The sequence below is a fragment of the Phyllobates terribilis genome, unplaced genomic scaffold (genome assembly GCF_046119375.1).
Source record: "Phyllobates terribilis strain yellow unplaced genomic scaffold, ASM4611937v1 Scaffold_1__5_contigs__length_1240528914, whole genome shotgun sequence".
Taxonomy (NCBI): domain Eukaryota; kingdom Metazoa; phylum Chordata; class Amphibia; order Anura; family Dendrobatidae; genus Phyllobates; species Phyllobates terribilis.
This window is the reverse complement of record NW_027362761.1, coordinates 750,862,293-750,882,135: the sequence shown is the minus strand read 5'-3', so window position 1 is coordinate 750,882,135 and position 19,843 is coordinate 750,862,293. Positions and strand designations below refer to the sequence as shown.

The 19,843-nt window shown below is 44.3% G+C and overlaps 1 protein-coding gene across 7 annotated transcripts in view; it reads left to right on the top strand.

Annotated features, from left to right (window-relative positions):
* The window catches only part of MAST3 (microtubule associated serine/threonine kinase 3), a 201,576-nt gene extending 183,171 nt beyond the window's left edge, over positions 1-18,405 (top strand). For 6 of the 7 annotated variants that reach the window (XM_073636889.1, XM_073636886.1, XM_073636888.1 and 3 more), the window contains 6 exons: positions 453-653; positions 1,767-1,993; positions 2,071-2,193; positions 2,978-3,114; positions 4,190-4,371; positions 5,208-18,405. In XM_073636889.1, the coding sequence (XP_073492990.1) occupies positions 453-653; positions 1,767-1,993; positions 2,071-2,193; positions 2,978-3,114; positions 4,190-4,371; positions 5,208-6,235 (1,898 nt within the window). In that variant the 3' untranslated portion in view covers positions 6,236-18,405. The remainder of the gene's footprint in view (positions 1-452; positions 654-1,766; positions 1,994-2,070; positions 2,194-2,977; positions 3,115-4,189; positions 4,372-5,207) is intronic. The other variant, XM_073636887.1, reaches the window with a different exon arrangement.
* Positions 18,406-19,843: the final 1,438 nt, after the last annotated feature.

Here is a 19,843-nt window from a genome sequence, read left to right as displayed (position 1 = left end):
AAAACATATGCACGTGCAGCCTGAATACTGGCCTTTTGAGCAGTCGTAATCAGATAGTAGTCAATATGATCCATGATGCCTTTTTGGATTTGCTCAATTTACACATGTTAGGTAATCAATAAAGTAATGTGTATAAATACAGCTGTTCTATCTATAGGTAACACACAAATGCTGTATTTACACTGGCTACGATCGACCGACTATTGGCTTCATGCAAGCCCACAGCAGTCGTTTAATTGCCTGTTAAGACAGGTTGACTGCTCTTCCATGCACACAGAATCACATGCCTAGAATATCATTCTCAGCCGCACATTTCCTGGTTATACAAGATGATGTGCTGCCGAGAATGATTAGGTTTTAAAATCTCTCGTTCCCTATTATCAGCCAGTATATATGCACCCCAAGAATTGGCAATTAGATTACAATAAATTGATTAATCTATCCTTGTTTAGCAGATATAGTAAGTCTAAGCAGAACTCGTCTGCGCAGTAACAGCACTGGGGCCAAAAACTCTACTCCTCGATCTCTGGAACCAGGACTGAATCGGCGACTAAGGGGTCAGAGAGAGACACCTGAAAAGCAGAGCTCTTCTTCTGGAGGTCGTGTCCCCAAATCTGCATCTGTTTCTGCCCTCTCATTGATCATTACCTCTGGTGAGACATTTTATATTATACATAGACTTTTTTTATGGGTATAATGTTAGGGATACTATGAATTCTGTTAACTTTAGCTCTTTCAATAGGTCATGCTTACATTTCGTAATGTAGTTCAGTTTCAGAATCTTGCTCCTTGCCCTACTCTTTTTTTTTTTTATTACTGCTTTTTTTTCCTGTTGCCATGTCACTCGGCCCCTGCCAACAAATTCTGCTTTCTCCATTGCCATGCTCATTCCATACACCTGAGCTGAAGAATTGTGTACTTATTTCTTCCTTCTCGGAGCTCTCCTCCAAAGTACAGAGACCTTCAGCTAGCCCTGTCACTAGCATCACCAGCATACTGATTGACCCCTATGTCACTGCTGTGCGCACTTCCGAGATGGCCGTTGGGGAAGTGAGGGCAGAGAACTTTAAAACCCTGTGTGCACTGCCTCGTGCCCCATCAGACACACTGCAGAGAGGGGTTTGAGTGCAGGAGAACAGAGATAAGTGGACAAAGTGGTAGAAACAGGTCCTGGGACCCAGCAGCATTTATTGCATCAGATGTATGTTGTATTTGGGGATGTAAGGAGGTTTGGTCTGGGAAATGATAGGTACACTTTAAGAAAACTAGTGTTTAACAAGTAAATTAAACTCTCCTTTTTTTCACCCAGTAAAAAATTACATGACAGTGATGGTCTAAAAATTTGCGGGGCCGCTGCACCTCTTGGGAGATCATAGTTATTGCATGTTGGTGCCAAAAGCTTGTTCCTCAACCTGGTTACAATATATTCTCACCTTCTTCCACCAATCATTTCTAGATTGTAAATTTGAGTTTGTTCAGTCAGCCATGTTCTCATATGTGAAGAAATCTGAGTCCAGCTATCACTCTGTAATCTCATTGGATAAGTACTGAATGTTACAGTCTTGCTGTGTGGAAATTTGGGGTTGATTTTATCTGGACAAAGAAAGTGTTCTTTCATTTTTTTTGTCTTCAATCAGTGTCCATGTCTCTTTATCATGGGAGTTCAACCCATGACTTTTTCATTATTTTACTGCTTTGCCCTAAGCACCATCCACGAGTATGGCCGCCCATGGGATACTAACAATGGGTTTATTTTGTTTCAACAGATGATTTTGGCACTGGATCCCTTATGAGTCCCATCTCCCCACGTTCTCAGTCATCTAATCCCTCATCCAGGGACTCTTCTCCCAGCCGAGAGACAGCTGTAGCAGTATCAAGTCTGCGGCCCCCAATAATTATACATAGTTCTGGCAAGAAGTATGGCTTCACCTTGCGTGCCATTCGTGTTTACATGGGAGAGAGTGATGTGTATACTGTCCACCACATGGTTTGGGTGAGTGAAGTATTTGGTCAGATTGTATCAAGAATTAAGTTTAAAAGGTTATTAAACCCTTTGTTGTATTTCTCCAGAGCATAGAGGATGGAAGTCCAGCTCACGAAGCAGGGCTGAGGGCCGGGGATTTGATTACACACGTGAATGGAGAATCGGTCCTTGGCTTGGTACACATGGATGTGGTAGAGCTTCTTTTAAAGGTATATTTCATATTTGCCACTGTTAAAATATTTTCCTGCTAACTTTCCTTTTTGATAGAAGTTTAAACATACTGGCAAAAAAACTGTTATATGGTGATAAAACAGTGGGTTTACTGTTTGCAAAAGTACATTTTTAGAGAAGTCTGTCAATGGCTCAAATTTTAATAATGTTTTTACACTAATTTTTGACATTAAAGTGTACCTTTTTAAAAGATCGCATCGGAACGTGCGCCAACATCGCACTCTTGTCACATTTTGAAAACTGAATACAAATGTGGATGAGATTTCCCAGGACAGGTCATTTAGGCCTAATTCAATAATTTGGGTAAATTTAAGTCTGCTTGCAACATGTTTTAACATAAAAAGCCAAAATTTAAATGCCTCACTTAAAAAGATTTTTGGAAAGCATGTTGGTAAAACTAGCAGAAATTTTAATCTAGTTATTACAAAGACCTCTGTGCAGTGAGCAGATTTGAGCTATGTAATATTGTAAAATATCATTGGGATTTGGCATTTCCTTTCAGTAGCTTATTTCCTCTGCGCTTGCTGGCAGGAATCAAATCAGCATTGTCCCTGTGTATTGTTTTTATTTAGGTTTGTTTATACTTTGATAATTTCCCATAATTAATGCTTCTATTATTTTGCTTTGAGACGGGCATGTTCTCTCGGAATTGATGACTCTAGATTTGGCCGGACTCATTGCAATACCCTGTATCTATGCAATCTTGGAAATTATTGTTCTTCCTTGGCTCATTAATTACTTTTATTTTGCTTTCTTTCATAGAGCGGGACCAAAGTGTCACTGAGGACCACTCCCCTAGAAAATACTTCTATAAAGATTGGTCCAGCTAGAAAGAATAGCTGCAAAGGTCGTATGGCGAGAAGGACCAAGAAAAGCAGGAAAAGGGAGAGTCAGGACAGGTAAAGATTGGAGTTTTCGGAGAACTGAATCTTCAGCTTGGTTACAAAGTTTAATACAGGCTTGTCAAACATGCGGCCCACGGGGCACCCGGAGCTCCTGAGACATCCTTGGGAGCAGGCTGAAGGAGGCGCACTAGCTCAGAAGCAGTGAGGGCACCATCATCAGCGGGAGTCAGCTGTATATATAGCTGCAATTGCCACAATCGGTATTGGCACTGACTCTCTAACCCCTTAGATACTGCTGTCAATAGTGACAGCAGTATTTACATGTTTATTTGAAGGATGGGACTCCTTCTTTAAGCCTATCAGCTCCCTGCGATCGCAGAGTTTCGGTAGTTTCCATGGCAATAGATTGCCATGGAAACAGTGGCCTGTAAAGCTCTGCAATAAGTCGGGTCTAACAGGCAAAGTGTCAGTGTAAAGCTAACAGATCTAATATCCTGCAGTGCAGGATATTAGATCAGCTATCAGGCAACTAATAGTTAAAACCCCATATATGGAATAAGTAAAAAACATTTAAAAGGAAAAAGTCAAAATAAAGTATAAAAAAAAACGGAAAAATACTTTTTTTTTTAATATTAATCTTAAAAAAAAAAAAAAAAAGTTTGCGTTTGGAACAGCCTCAGCTGTAAAATTGTTCCATAATCAATACTCTGCAAACCATAAAAATCATGAAAAATGTAGCTTTTTCATTATACTGACACACAAAAAACATAAAATACAAAGGTTCAAAAACTTGTGTCGAGAAAAAGGTATCCTTAAAATCGTCATCTCGTCCCGCAAGGAATGCGTCCCGTCAACTTCAAATTGGTTTTGTGCGCAATCTATTCATCTGGCTGAGTTTGAGACCCCTGGTCTAGTGTCAATTTTATCAGCAGTTAGGCCACAGACTTGGGGATTTCGTCCACATCTAGTGTAAACGCTGCTGCTGGTCATTCATCAGTTGAATGTGACATGCTGTCGTCGACACATGACCTTGGCAGACAATCACTGGCTGCAGTGGTGCTGTACCAATATCTACGCTGTGTTGTGTATTATTTCTGAATATTTATTCAGTCTGTGTCTCTCGTTGTAGAAAGCGTTCTCTCTTCAAGAAAATTTCTAAGCAATCAACAGTATTACAAACCAGTAAGAGCTTTTCCTCAGGACTTCATCAGTCGTTGTCTTCCAGTGAGAGCCTTCCTGCCTCTCCAACCCACAGCCTGTCTCCTGGTCCCACAACCCCCAGTCGAAGCCCAGCTCCTGATATGCCCACAGGTAAGTCTTATATAGGGCTTTTCTAGTGCCTCTGGGCAGTAGATGGATATGATGAATACACATTGTGTTAGCACTATTTTATGGCAATCAAAGGGAACCTGTCAATAGAATCTGCTGCTTTAAGATGTCCTAGTATGCTTGATTTACTCTATATCTTTATCATAAATGTCCATTAAATGAACACAATCTACATATCTGAAGGAGTCTGTTAAGGGCTTTGACCAAAAAAAATCAGAAATGGCATCTAGTCTTTCCATTAGTTGTGCCTGGAAATGCCGCTTGCTTCCATTAAAATGAATCTGGATGAACTGAATTAGGCACAGAGGGGAAATACAGCCTATTCTTCTTTTTTTTTTTTTTTTTTTTCTAAACCTTGGCCCCTATTCATTAAAGCAATTAAATAGCATAAGGTGCTTTGAAAAGTCACAAAAATCTTTTGCAACTTTTCACATTTCCATGCTAATTCATAAATAGCTGTGGTGTACATTATGCCAGAAATCTGACTCCATTCGCTGACTGTAGTAAGATTTGGCGAATGCCAATTGTCAAACGCTCCTGATTCATTTAGAAGCATGCTCCTCTTAATGAATCAGGTGCCCCTGACTACAGCATGCTCCCAAATCAACAGTGCCAGTCTTGATATATCTGGGCCATAATCTTCCTTCTCCTATCCAGTGAAGTGATTCATTTTCCACTTGTCTGTATATAGTCATATTAAGTGCAATTTGCTGCTAGAACATCATATAATGTATGAGCTCATGGTAAGTATATAGTAATATTTACTGATATTTTCTACATCAATGCGACTTAACTTCAAAAACCTTTCTGCTTCCTAGATAATGTATCACCTCAAAGTACATCTCCATGCTCTAGCACGCCAAGCTCACCTGCTGGTCACATTCGACCCAGTTCCCTGCAGTGTTTAGCACCCAAGCTCAGTGGACAACGTTACAAGGTAGGGCGAAGGAAGTCCACAAGCAGCATTCCCCCATCTCCGCTGGCTTGCACTCCATCACCTGCTCATCAGGCACCATCTTCCCCACAACGCTCTCCTTCTCCTTTGTTACCTGGCCATTCCAGAACCTGTCATGGCGTTTTCCAGGGTAAGACTTTGTCACCCCCTGCCATTGTTCGGCAAGGGGCACGTAGCAGAGCGACAGAAGCTCCTCGTTCGCCTCTTTTAAAAAGAGTACAGTCAGTAGAAAAGATGTCCAGCCACTTCAGCTGTGGTCGTAAGACGACCCCTCCAGAAATTCAGCCATGGGAGGAATCGCCTGATGGTACAGATGGTACATCCGATACTGGTAGTCGTAATAAAGACTGGGGAACAGAAAAACATGATTCAGAAGTTGTAGTTATGAGGAGGCTTAATCTCTCAGAGAGAAGGGACTCCTTCAAAAAACAAGAAGCTGTTCAAGAAGTTAGCTTTGACGAGCAGGAGAACGTTTCGAGTGAGTCTGTTACAGATGGGCCGAAAACCGAGAACAGCTCTGTGCTATGGGAACGGCTGCCCCACCAAACCTCATGGATTCAAGCAAGACCAGCAAGTATATCATCAGTAATTACAGCTCACGAACAGCAGTGCCGCTTAGTGCCACAAATCGCTGTTCAGATGTCTGAAAGTGAGGAGCAAGACAAAGCCTCTGGGCACTGGGAGTGTCAAGCGTTTTATCCCCTCCAGCCCACAAGTAGAGACCGATGCCCTCTTGTGTCCTGGTTGTCCGAGCCTTCAGCTGCTAGTCTAGAAAGACAGGACGAGGGTCATCTTACGCCTATGCAGCGGTTTTCTGTGGGCACTGATGTGCACTTGGCTAAGAGCAAAGAGCGTGAAGAAACAGAACAATCTGGAAAACAAACAAGCTGAACAGATTTGATCTGACTATTTTTTTCTGATGAATGAAGTGCTTTCAAATGTCTACAGGATGCAAAGATTTGTATGGGATTTTAAGGTTAAGCCTGGGAAAAAAAAGTTTTCACTTTTTTAATGTAATTTAACTTTCATGGTATGGTTTTGATACTTTGTAAACATATTTTATTGTACTTGTATTTATATATGATATCAGTGGCATGCATTGTTTTTTTTATTATTTTATTTTCCGGTTTAATCTGAAGTAGAAAATGTGTCATTTGCGGTACCATCCTTCAGTGCGTTCATTTCAATATTCTAGATTTTACTGTTTAAAATTCCTATATAAAATGGGGATATCTTCAGCGCATCTTACATTGTCTTCTAAAGGACCTCTGTATAGTTTTCAGCCAAAAACATTAGTGAAGGTCAAAATAATAATGTGTGGATTTGGATTCTAATACTAAAATTATATTGTGTAAATGTAAACTTCAAAAAACTATTATTTACCTGGTGCTGCAGGGACCCCCTAAAGATTACCAGATGGCCTGTGGCAATCCCCATTCAGGCAAGAACAAAATCAGGCTTCTGTATAGATTATGGGACATATTGACCTTGATCGGGTATGACATATGAAATCTGGGTAAAAAGTAGGAATAAAAAAACAAAACACAAAATATCTTTTGAGGATCTTTCAGTACCTACCGGTATGTGCCGTTCATTCGGTTATGCATTGGTTTGGTGTTTTCTTGCTGCTGGATTACCAGATTATTATTATTTTTTATTTTTTTTAAATGAAGGATAAATGTTTCTTTAAGACCTTTTTATATTGCATTCATATGTAACCTTTAGTATACGTTTAGTGTCATCTAATAATGTTATCATTTATATCCTAAAGCAATCAAAACAAATATCTACCAAACCTTAGGTAAAGTAATCATTTTGGGTGAAGTATATTTGTTTTATTTTATTTTTTATTTGTTTTGTTTTTGGTAACGTATTTGCAGCTGATTGATACAAGTGTTTTAGGGGGAATGAATATATGAGAAGGAAGTTGACGTGCCAGGGACCGCATGAGACAAAAGAAACTGTTCATGGAAGAAAGCGATCATGGTATTTGCTCAATTTAATCGCTAGTAAAAAAAAAATTAAAACCTCTGCAGAAAAGAGAAGATTTGGGTACAGAAATATTCTAAAGATGGCAATATATCTTAGATAAAGTTGGCCAAATCTGACCATTAGCCAACGATCTAATCTATTTAGGCTCCTGATGGCAAAGTTGGGGAAGGAGAGAAGGATGGGAATATCGGATTTAAAGCATCATTCCAGCGGTTTTTATATTTAAGAGCTAGAGTGGTACTACTAATCTAAATTCACTGACCCTGGTATTATACCTACCAGCCGCCACCTTCAGCACTTCCTGGCGCTGCTCCGGGCCCACACTGGCTGCAACTTCTGACTGACCGGAAGTCACATATAACGGTCGCAAGATCTCAATGTAAGTCTATCAGAGCCAGAACAAGGCTTTCATAGACTTATATTGAGTTGTGACTTCCGGATCACCCAGCAAGCACTGGGTCACAGGCTGCTGGAGACCGACTGGCTCCCTGCTCTGTAATTATCTTGTTAATAAGGAAGTATTCTGGACTTTAATGAGGTTTAACAATTTTAAAAATAACCTTTCTTTTTTATTAGAACTAATAAAAATAGTAGAATTTTGCTAATTTTGTACTTTGTAATGACTTAACGCCTAAACGCTGAAGCTGTGTCACTTTAGGCACGTAGAATAGACAAAAATACAATGGCGGACATTAATCATTACACTTGGGGAAGTTAACACTTTTCCTTGTAGTAAATTTTCCCACACATTAAGGGTATGTGCACACGATGCAGAAATGAAGCAGAAAATTTCTGCATCATTTCTGCATCTCCCTGGCAGAAAAACGCATGCAGATTGTGCATGCGTTTTCCCTGCAGAATACATGCGGATCCACATGCAGATTCACATGCGTATCCGCATGCAGATTTACAAGCACTTTCCAGGCGATTTTAGCATCACCTGGAAAGTGCTTGACAACTAGGTCACACTATATAAATCCATGCAAACAGCATGGATTTATATAGTGTGACCCGAGAGAGTGTATATACTTACCTCCGATGGCCCGCGCTGTCCTGCTCACTCCGTTCTCCCTCGCCGGCAACTTTGAATTGAAAGACCTGCCGACGTCAGCGTCACGTGACCCGTCACATGACTCTGACGTCACCGCAGGTCCTACAACTCGCTGCGCGGGCCGACAGATGGTAAGAATACATTTATTTTTTATTTTATTCTTTTTTTACAGCTTTTTTAATGGTACCTGGGTGTGGAGGAGACTCTCCTCTCCTCCACACCCGGGTACCATCCGCACATTAGAACGCGCCAATAACGCAAGTACAAATGCTGTCTTGCGGAATTGGCGCGTTCTAATGCAAGTCAATGGCGGCGAAATCGCCGCGTTTTCGCAAAATTAATTGACATGCTGCGGATTTTTGACCGCAGCGTTAACGCTGCGGAAAAATCCGCATCATGGGCACAGCACATGCGGATTTCCATTGGGGAACATTGCTTCCCTTCTACCATGCGTTTTTCATGCGTTTCCGCGGCGTTTACGCAACTGCAAAAACGCCGCGGAAACGCATGAAATACGCATCGTGTGAACTCAGCCTTACAAACGTTTTACGCTATTTTAAACACCATTTTTAGTAGCTGGCAAAAATAATGTATTTGCTCCTGGTCTTATTTTTGTTGCAAACTCAATTTTTTAACAAGCATAAAAGGACACAATTTCTGCAGAATTCAACATTACTGAGCAAAAAAAATGACACATTGGTCATCTGATATTTTCTAATATTTGGAAGTCTACTAGACATGCTTGAAATCTTGCTCCAAATTTATTAAGACATATGATAAATATGGAGAAACGGAGTTGAAGTGGATACACTTAAGATTTGGCACAAATTACAGCATTTTTGATAAATGTGGGACAATATTTTTTTAAATATGGTTTATGTCCATGCCAGCCCCAATTACAGCTGTTCTACTATTACGGAGAACAGTTTGTTTCCGATTTACACGGTGCGTTACTGATAGTTTTGTTTTGTTTTTCCGAGACAAAAACAGAATTGCCAATAATTCTGCATGTGCTAACATGTACTGTAGATGTGCATCTGCCTTTTCCTCTAATTTCACCCATTTTGATACAATTATAATGGGTGATATCTAAAGCATTTTTGTTCAGAACCCTCAATAAACTAGAGCTTGTTCTACATTTGAAAAACCTCAGGAACCCACAAATCCATGCGTATGTTTTCTGCATCGTGCAAATAGGTTTCTAAAAGCAAACTAACGGGTACTGTACATCTGTTCCATATTGACACACTTCAGCAGGTGTGAACAAGATTTACAGTCATATTTGAAAGTTTGTCAACCTCTGTAGAATTTTTCCTTTTTTCTATAAATTTGACCTAAAACTAAATCAGATTTTCACATACCTTCTAAAAACAGATAAATCAAATCAAACAAATGAGTCCAAAATATTACACGGTCATGTTTTAAAATGAACACAATTATACAATGACATGTCTGTGCGTGTCAAAAGTAAGTGAACCTTTCTGTAGTGACTCCCTTGTGCAGCAATAACTGCATCTAAACATTTTCAGTAATTGTTGATTAGTTCTTCACATCGGCTTGGAGGACTTTTAGCTAATTTCTCCCTACAAAACTGATATGTTGGTGGGTTTACTCCTGTAAACTGTTCCCTTCAGGTTTTTCTACAACATTTGTATTGGATTAAGGTCAGATCTTTGACTTGGCCATTCCAAAACTTTAACTATTAGGCTATGTTCCCACGATGCGTTTTTTAAGCGTTTCCGCAGCGGCAGAAACGCTTAAAAAACGCTTGGTAGAAGGTCTGCCATGTTCCTCAATGATAATCCGCATGTGCTGTGCACATGCTGCAGAAATTTCCGCTGCGGGTTATTGCGGAAAAAAACGCAGCACTACCAATTATTTTGCGAAAGCGCTGCGTTTTCGCCGCCATTGACTTTGCTTGGAACTCATGGATTCCGCATCACTGTATATGTAGATGCGCATTCCATGTTTTCCAATGTGCGGATAGTACCCAGGTGTGGAGGACAGGAGACTCTCCTTTGGACCCAGGTACCATAGAACCTGTGAAAAAAAGAATAAAATAAAAAAATAAATGTTATATTTACCTTCTGATGGCCCCCGCTGCGCTCGCCCTCCCATGCCGGTGGATCGTGGTGGACTGGAGGACCTGCGCTGACGTCAGTCATGTGACTGCCGGTCCTTCAGTGTAGTGTAACGCAAGCTGCCGGCAGCCAGTACTTAGCGAATAAAGACTCCGGGGGCCATCGGAAGGTAAGTATAGATTTATTTTTTTATTTACTCTGTCGCCTCATTGGGGGACACAGGACCATGGGTGTTATGCTGCTGTCCACTAGGAGGCGACACTATGCATAATCTGAAAAAGATTAACCGTGGCTCCTCCTCTGCAGTATACACCCCTGGACGGCGTCAGCCTTCTCCCGTTTTTGCTTAGTGTCGCATAGGAGGCACACCTAAAACTTTTACTCCTTTTTCTCAGACGGGATTACAGATGAAGAAAAGTGGGTCTCCTGCGAGACTCCCGGCATGGCTCCTTCCTTTGCCCCCTATTATGGGGTGCACAGTTGAAGTCGAGATGGCTATTCCCCATGTCGCTCCTTCGCCAGCCCCTTGGGTGCTGGTTCGAAGTCGAGACCCCCCTCCTTCCCCAATTCCTTTTGGTTTCTGGGTCGAGGCGAGGATAAAGCCCCCTGATGGTGACAGCAGCACCCCCCCTAATCCCCCTCTGGGGGCATTAGGTTGAAACGCCTCAGGTAGGGCCTGTACAGGCAGCACTCTGCAGCTCCCAGTAGCCAGCACACTGCAGCCGAATCCAGGGACCCCAGCCCTGCTGCGGGCTCCTGTCGGGGCCGGGGGGAGTGCAGGCAGGCATGGCACAACACAGGCACTGGTCCCTGCGCCCTGTCTCTGCGGCAGCACCAGCTCTATAGTGCCTCAGGGGGACTCTTCACAGGGCCCCACCTTCCGCTTATACCCCCACCTCTATCCTGCCTTTAAATCCGGAGGGGTCCGGTTCAGATCCGGCCCCCTCCCGGACTTCCGCGCCGGCCTGGAGCCCCTTTGGGCATCAGGCATCTAATTTAGACTGCGGCTCCGGCCTAGCCGAAGCCGCCACCCCCTCTCCGCCCCCCGGATGACAAATATGACACTCTACAGTGTCATAGAAGGGGCGGATCCAGACTGAAAGGGCGCGATTTCACAGCAAACTGCCGCCCTTTTCAGCTCTCCGCCCCCCCTTCTTCCTTAAACTTTTTCTCCGGCGGCCATTATCTGCAGCAGGAAAAAGAATTAACCCTGCAGCTACTGGTCGGCAGATACAGACCAGGCCTGCCAGTCTCCGGGGAGGCACAGGACTGTGGATGTTCGGCGCTGGACCTAGAGGCACACTGGTGGGGTAAGATCACAGCTGGAGTTTTTTCCCTCGGCTGTGAATCCTATAAGCTCCTCTGCATAGCTAGGGCCCTCTGCATAGCCACCCCTGTGCACTATGCTGGGCTCAAGGTCCAAGAGAACCAGGCAGGACTGCTATTATGCACTCTGTACAGCCTGCAGTAATACTCTCCCCAGTGGCAGCACGTACCCGCACTGCCAGGACTGCATCCAGACTGCTGTGCCAGAGCCCCAAGAAGCTCTGTCTAATGCCACGCCGGAATGGGTCACTCAGATGTCGCAATCTATGACGGTCTATAGATGACCTCACCTCCACATTGCTTCAGGCTCTGCAGAGTCATGCCTCGGCTATGAACGCTACCCAGCAAAGGGAGAGCTCCACTCAGGGACATGACGACATGGGCACATCCACGTCTAGGTCAGGACGCAAGCGGACCCACAGGTCACGTTCATTTGCGTCATCCCATACCACACGGTCATCCCCTTCTAGGGAGAAACAACGTAGTCCCAGGTCATCTAGACCATCCCCTGCCAGGGACAGACAATGCAGATCTACACAGCCATCCCCGACCAGAGAAGGCCTCCGCCCCGGTTCACCCAGCAGGAGACGCCTTAGCGATACACAGGATTCGGAAGACATCTGTGATTCTGACTCAGACAAGGAAACTGAAGGGTCCCTAATCCCAATCCCCCCCTAGCAATACAGCGCTAGTTGAGGATGTAATCTCATCCATCCATCGGGTGCTGGACATTTCCAGTCCGCCCCCGGAGGCACCAGGACACAAGATTTCCTTTGAAGGAGTTCTGAAGCTGCCTAAGGTTTTCTTTGACCACCCAGAGTTTAAGGCGATCCTTAAAAAGCAGTTCTCACAGCCTGAGAAGAAGTTTACCAATCTCAAATATCTGCAGGCGCGGTACCCCTTCCCACAGGAGGTCACCAAACAATGGACAGATCCACCTGAAGTGGATCCCCCAGTCTCTAGACTAGCAGCACAGTCACTCCTTTCACTGCCAGATAGCTCAACCCTTAGGGACGCAGCAGACCGGCAGGTGGAACGCAGGGCTCATTCAATTTTCGAGGCCGCAGGGGCCTCCCTGGCTCCAGCGTTTGCTTCAGTTTGGGCTGCCAAGGCCATCCTGGCTTGGGCAAAAAATTTACAAGTTGGCTTCCAAGTATCTGCTCCTGAGCTGTCGGACCAAGCAGTTCAAATAGCATTTGTAGCAGTTAAACATGCTTCATGCAGCTCTGGATTCTGCAAGGGGTGCAGAGGGGATAGCATCAAACGCCATCACGATTCGGCGTATCCTCTGGCTGCGGGAATGGAAAGCAGACGCAGCCTCGAAGTCCCTCACGCACCTCCCGTACCTCAGTGGTCAACTTTTTGGTGAACAGTTGGACACGATGATATCCAACGTCACCGCGGGTAAGAGTACCTCTCTCCCCCAACTGAAGCCCAAACGCACTTACAAGAAGCGTAACCAAACTTGATTCCGATCCTTTCGGAACTCTTCGGGCTGGTCCGTCTCGAGACCAGCACAAAATAACAACCGCGCCCCATGCAGGGACAACTCGCGGTCGACGCAAAAGTCGGACAAGACCTGGCAGTCAAGAGCAGGCCAGTCAAAGTTCAAAGGAGGAAAATCTCAGATTTCCTCCACATCATGACTCACAGACTGCGGAAGACACCCCACCTGTAGGCGGCCATCTTTTGCTCTTTCATCAAGTCTGGCTGCCTATTACAGAAGACAGGTGGGTTAGGGAACTAGTGTCTTCGGGATACAAGATAGAGTTCACTTCCAACCCACCAAACAGACTTTCTTTCTGTTCCCCCAAAACCGCCAACCAAGGCTCTTGCCTTCCACCAAGAGGTCTCCTCGCTTCTTCAAGCAGGAGTCATAGTACCGGTCCCCGCGGCCAAGCGCTTCCGAGGGTTCTACTCAATTTTATTCGTAGTCCCCAAGAAAGGAGGTGGCGTACGACCCATACTGGACCTAAAACAGCTCAACAAATATGTACGGGTACGTCACTTCCGCATGGAGTCCCTTCGGTCCATCATTGCGTCCGTGGAGAAGGGAGAATTTCTCGCCTCCATAGACATACAAGACTCATACCTGCATATACCAATTGCACCCGCCCATCAGAGATTTCTCAGGTTCGCAATTGACCAGGGCCACTACCAGTTCGTGGCTCTCCCGTTCGGACTCGCCACTTCTCCCAGAGTGTTTACCAAAGTCATGGCAGCCACCATGGACGTCCTGCACTCCAGAGGCATAGTAGTCGTTCCATACCTGGACGATCTCCTTATCAAGGCTCCCACCTTCAAGGACTGCGACCTCAGCGTCTCTATCACAATCGACATTCTGAGTCGCCTGGGCTGGTTAGTCCACCTACAAAAGTCATCACCAACCCCGAGTCAGTCTCTGGCCTTCCTGGGAATGTTATTCAACACCTTCAGGGGTCTAGTGCTCCTTCCCAAGGACAAGGCACTGCCTGTCCGTTTAGGAGTTCGCACCCTCGTCAGCAAACCCCCTCGATCTCTCCGGTTTGCCATGAGAGTCCTTGGCAGGATGGTGGCGGCAATAGAAGCGGTCCGATTTGCCCAGCTTCACCTCCCGCCTCTCCAACTAGCCATCCTCAAGTCATGGGACAGGAACCCTTTTTCTCTCGACAGGGAGTTCCAGCTGACGTCGTCAATCAGGAGGTCCCTGCACTGGTGGCTCAAGCCACTAACAAAGGGGAAATCCTTTCTCATGGGTCAATGGAAGGTTCTGACCACCGACGTGAGCCTGACGGGTTGGGGTGCGGTACACCTGCACCACACAACACGGGTCAAGTGGTCCCCAGCGGAAGCAACCATGCCCATCAACATCTTGGAAATTCGTGCCATCCTCCTGGCGTTGAGAGCCTTCCATCACTTAATGGCAGCCTCTCGCATCAGAGTACAGTCGGACAATGCCACGGCTGTGGCATATGTGAATCACCAAGGGGGGACCCGCAGTGCCCAGGTGATGCGAGAAGTGACACACATTCTCCACTGGGCGGAAGACACAGGTTCGGTTCTCTCTGCGGTCCACATTCCGGGTGTGGACAACTGGTAGGCAGACTTCCTCAGCCGGCAAGGAATGGACTCGGGAGAGTGGTCTCTCCATCCCGAAGTTTTTCGCCAGATCTGCCATCGCTGGGGGACTCCGGACGTGGACCTAATGGCATCCCACTTCAATGCCAATGTCTCCAACTTCATGGCCAGAACACACGACCCGCGGGCGCTAGGAGCGGACGCACTGGTTCAGGACTGGACCCAGTTCCAGCTCCTGTACATTTTTCCACCTCTCCCCCTGATATCCAGAGTGGTGATGAAGGTCAAGCAAGAAGGGAGTTCCAACCATCCTAATCGCACCGGACTGGCCCAGACGTACATGGTACGCCGACATCGTACAGCTCACAGCAGACGTCCCCTGGCGTCTCCCTGACTGCCCGGATCTTCTGTCACAAGGCCCGTTCTACCACCAGAACTCAGGGGCCCTCAATTTGACGGCATGGCCATTGAGACCTGGGTTTTAACCCAGTCAGGCTTCTCTCCGGACGTCATTGGAACCATGATCAGGGCACGGAAGCCAACCTCTGCTAAGATTTATTACCGTACCTGGAAAGCCTTCTTTACCTGGTGCGAATCTCGTGGCCAGACCCCGCTCCCTTATTCCCTCCCCAGGGTACTTGGTTTTCTCCAATCGGGTCTGGAGGCCAGACTGTCCCTGGCCTCCCTTAAGAGCCAGGTGTCAGCTCTCTCGGTGCTTTTTCAGAGGTACATCGCTAACAAGCCGCAAGTAAGGACATTTCTTCAGGGGGTTTCCCGATTGGTTCCCCCCTACAGACGACCACTAGAAACGTGGGACTTCAACCTGGTGCTGACAGAATTGCAGGAAACACCTTTTGAACCCCTTAGGGAAGTCCCACTCCGCCTTCTATCCCAGAAAGTGGTTTTCCTTGTGGCAATCACCTCGCTACGCAGGGTGTCTGAACTGACAGCACTCTCCTGCAGACGACCCTTCCTGGCTTTTTACCAGGACAAGGTAGTTCTCCGTACGGTCCCATCCTTCCTTCCGAAGGTTGTGTCCAACTTCCACCTCAATGAGGAAATTTCACTGCCATCCCTCTGTCCACTCCCGGTTCATAGAGTGGAGAAGGCTCTGCAGACGCTTGACCTTGTCAGGGCATTACGTATCTATGTCTAGGACTGCGACCTTCTGGAAGTCTGATTCTCTTTTCCTTCTTCTGGAAGGCGGCCGCAAGGGTCTACCAGCTTCCAAAGCTACCCTTGCCAAGTGGATCAAATCCACCATACAAGAGGCCTACCGCCTCAAAAATTCTCCTCTTCCAGCAGGTACTACGGCACACTCTACACGTGCGGTAGGGGCCTCCTGGGCCATTCGGCACCAGGCCTCGGCATAACAAGTGTGTAAGGCAGCCGTTTGCATGGATTTATATAGCGTGACAAAGTTGTCAAGCTCTTTCCAAGTGATGCTAAAATCGCTTGGAAAGTGCTTGTCAACCCGCATGCGGAAATGCATGTGAAGAACGCTTCACATCCGCATGTCCCTGGCAGGAAAACGCATGTACAATCCACATGCTTTTTTTCTGCCAGCGGAGATGCAAAAACGCTCAGGAAAAGTCAGTATCATTTCTGCATCGTGGATACATAGCCTTATTCTTTTTTTAATTATTCTTAGGTAGAACGTCTTTTGTGCTTTGGGTCGTTGGGCTCTCTTTGGATTCAGCTCATGTATAGATGAGTGAACTTTGTTAGTCAATCACTCCCGGGAAGTGTAATAATGGTCTTGAATTTCCATCATTTGTACACAGTCTAACTGGTGAAGTCCAAATTCTTTAGTGATGGGTTTGTAACAGTCAACATTCTGAAGACGATCAACAACTCTTATTCTGAGGTCCTCAAAAATGTCCTTTGTTTGTGCCATGATCCACTTCCACAAAAGTGTAGTTTTATCATATTTATTATTGACCTTGCAGAAGGGTATACAGATTAGAATTTCAATATTTACAGATGATACTAAATGCTTCAACGTAATTAATACAGAGGAGGATAATTTATTACAGAAGGATTTATGTAAGCTGGAGGCTTGGGCTGAGAAATGGCAATTTGAAGTTTAATGTAGATAAATGTAAGGTTATGCACTTGGGCAGAGGAAATAAAATGTGTAATTATGTGTTAAATTGTAAAACCCTGGGTAAATCTCACTGAAAAAGACTTGGATGTATGGGTGGATGGCAACTCAACTTTAGGGACCAGTGTCAGGCTGCTGCTGCCAAAGCTAATGGGATGCTTTAAAGGAGGAATAGATGCTCATGACGAGAACATAGTTTTGCCTCCAAACAAGTCACTAGTGTGACCACACTTAAAATACTGTCTACAGTTCTGGTCTCCGGTGTATAAGGAGGACACAGCTGAACTAGAGCGCGTGCAGAGAAGAGCAACCAAGGTTTTTAAGGGAATGGGTGGACTTCAATACTATGGTTATTAAACTTGGGGTTATTCCTTTTGAAAAAATGAAGGCTTAGGGGTGATCCTATAACAATGTACAAATATGAGTGGACAGTGCAAAGATCTTTCTAATTATCTTTTTACACCTAGACCTGTGAACGGGGCAAGGGAGAATTCTCTGTGCCTAGAGGAAAGAAAGAAAGAAAGAAAGAAGGTTTAATCATAATCACAGATGCAGATTCTTCACTGTAAGAGCAGTGAGACTATGGAACTCTCTGCCGCATGATGTTGTAATGGTTAAATCAGTGTTAAAATTCAAGAAACACGTGGATGCCTTTTTTGAAAAATATAATATTACAGGTTATGGGCAATAGATTCTGTGATGGGGCATTGATCAAGAGAACTAGCCTGATTGCCGTATGTGGAGTTAGGAAGGAAGTTTCCCCTAATATTGAGCTATTAGTGTCTGCTCCATGGGGTTTTTGCCTTCCCGTGGATCAACATTTTAAGTCCATTGAATTCAACCTATATCCTTAGTCTACCTTCAACCTTAAAAACTTTGAGGCTAGTGAAGATCAGAGTTTGATAGATCCCCAGTACTTTAAATAAAACAGATCACCCACTCACACCTCATTGTCATCCCATTGATTGCAAACACCATACTCTAATTTTCCCTTCAAATAATCAGTTAATCCTCAAATACTTTTGCTACTTACAGATGTGATATTGGATCATTTTCTTCATTTAAAAATGACAGTAATATTTTTGACTCATTTTGTTTTGATTCTAAATTCTAATGTTTTACATCTAATTTTATGCAGAAATATGGAAACTTCTAAACGGTTTTACAACCTTTCAACCACCACTGTCAAATAGATGAGCTACTTATGTTATTTCAGTTTGAGAAAGTGAGTATATAGTGTAAGAAATCAAAATGTACTTTTCCACCTATTTATAGGCGAGGATATTTAAGTGGTCCTGCAGAACAATTCACTCCCTAGTGGCACTTGTACCAACACCAGTGGTCCGTAAGGTTGGATTCACACTGGACATTATTCTACACACCTGTCGCAAAATCCATGTTTTACAAGTGAATTTACCTAGGAATTGCTTGACATTTCAACCTCTGCAATTCTGCAATAGAAAAAAAGCCAAAACACCGAATTGACCTGATTTTATTTCTGTTTTTTTAAGCTACTAAATTGAGCAAATATGTACTAACTGAGCATTGGCATTTCCAGAAATATGTAAGGGTGTGCTTGCTTCAAGGTTTTGTTTTTTGCACTTTTGTTATGACAAAACCCTCCTACAGTATGTTTCCTTCACCTACGACTGGTTATTTGACCAGGAGTGGCTAAAGCTTTTCATCTGATTTATATTTTCATTTATTTGATGCTATGCTTAGGGGTGTTAGATGTGTGCTGTGAATGAATAGGGAAAGCTTATAGCCACGTATCTAACTTACCTATGATTACTGAAATGTTCTCACATTGTGTGTAACAGTCGCTTAGGAGTCCATACACATTAGATGAATTGACCATAAAATGCACTGGCTTCGATGAGACCAGCTGATCATCTAAGGAGTATGAGGGGGTCTTGACTCTGATTTTTCTTCCAAGAGTGATAACCTGCCAGAAGTGTCTGGCAATAGCTAATCACCATCTTCCCACTGACAGCTTTCCCGACAGCTGCCTAAAGTGTATGGCCTCCTCAACATTAAAATTGCAACACCAAGAAGTGAGGTGTGCAGTTATAGAAATCAGGGGATGGATAGATATGTTAATATTCAAATGATGAAAAAAATGGAAACAAATTTTTTAAACATCTTGATTTATTCAGTATTGTGTATGAGCATCGCCCACAGATATCTTTCTTTTGCATGCTATCAGTGAGGTTATTGTTATCTGAGGAATGTTCTGCCACACTGAATGCACATGGGCACACAAATCAAGATCCACTGCTGGCAGCTGACTGATGATATCCAGGTGTGCTCTTTGGAAGACAAGTCTGGAGGCTTTGCAGGCTATGGTAGCACGTTTAGGTCATCTAGGCTGCTCACAGTAACACAGGTAACATGTTTTTCTGGGGTTGTGTTGAAAAACCGCTTTTGAGACACTGGAAAAATAGCCATATCTCTGATTCCACCACCAAATTAATGTAACTCCAAGCTGTTAATGTTCCTGAAATGAAGACCAGAGGAATCCAGCTACCATACTTTATGCCACCCCATACCATAATAACCCGTTTTTGATGTTCCCTGATGAAGACCTCTTCATGGAGTTTTACATGTGATCTCCAGACCAATCTTCGGCTATCTTTGCATCCAAGACTAAAGGCACTCGCTGAAGAGGATAGACCTCCAATCCAATTGTTTTCTTGCACTGCGCCATGATAGTCTTTAACAGTGATTGCATGAGGCCAATGGACACCTGTAGCTGGATGTCTGGCCTGTAGCCCAGTGTTGTGCAAATTTGAATAGATCCTGCTTGACGCCATAGGCTTGGCATGTGATGCCCAGTTTCGCTTGCAGTACAGAATGGTTCAGTTGTGGAACCAGTGGTACAGACATTT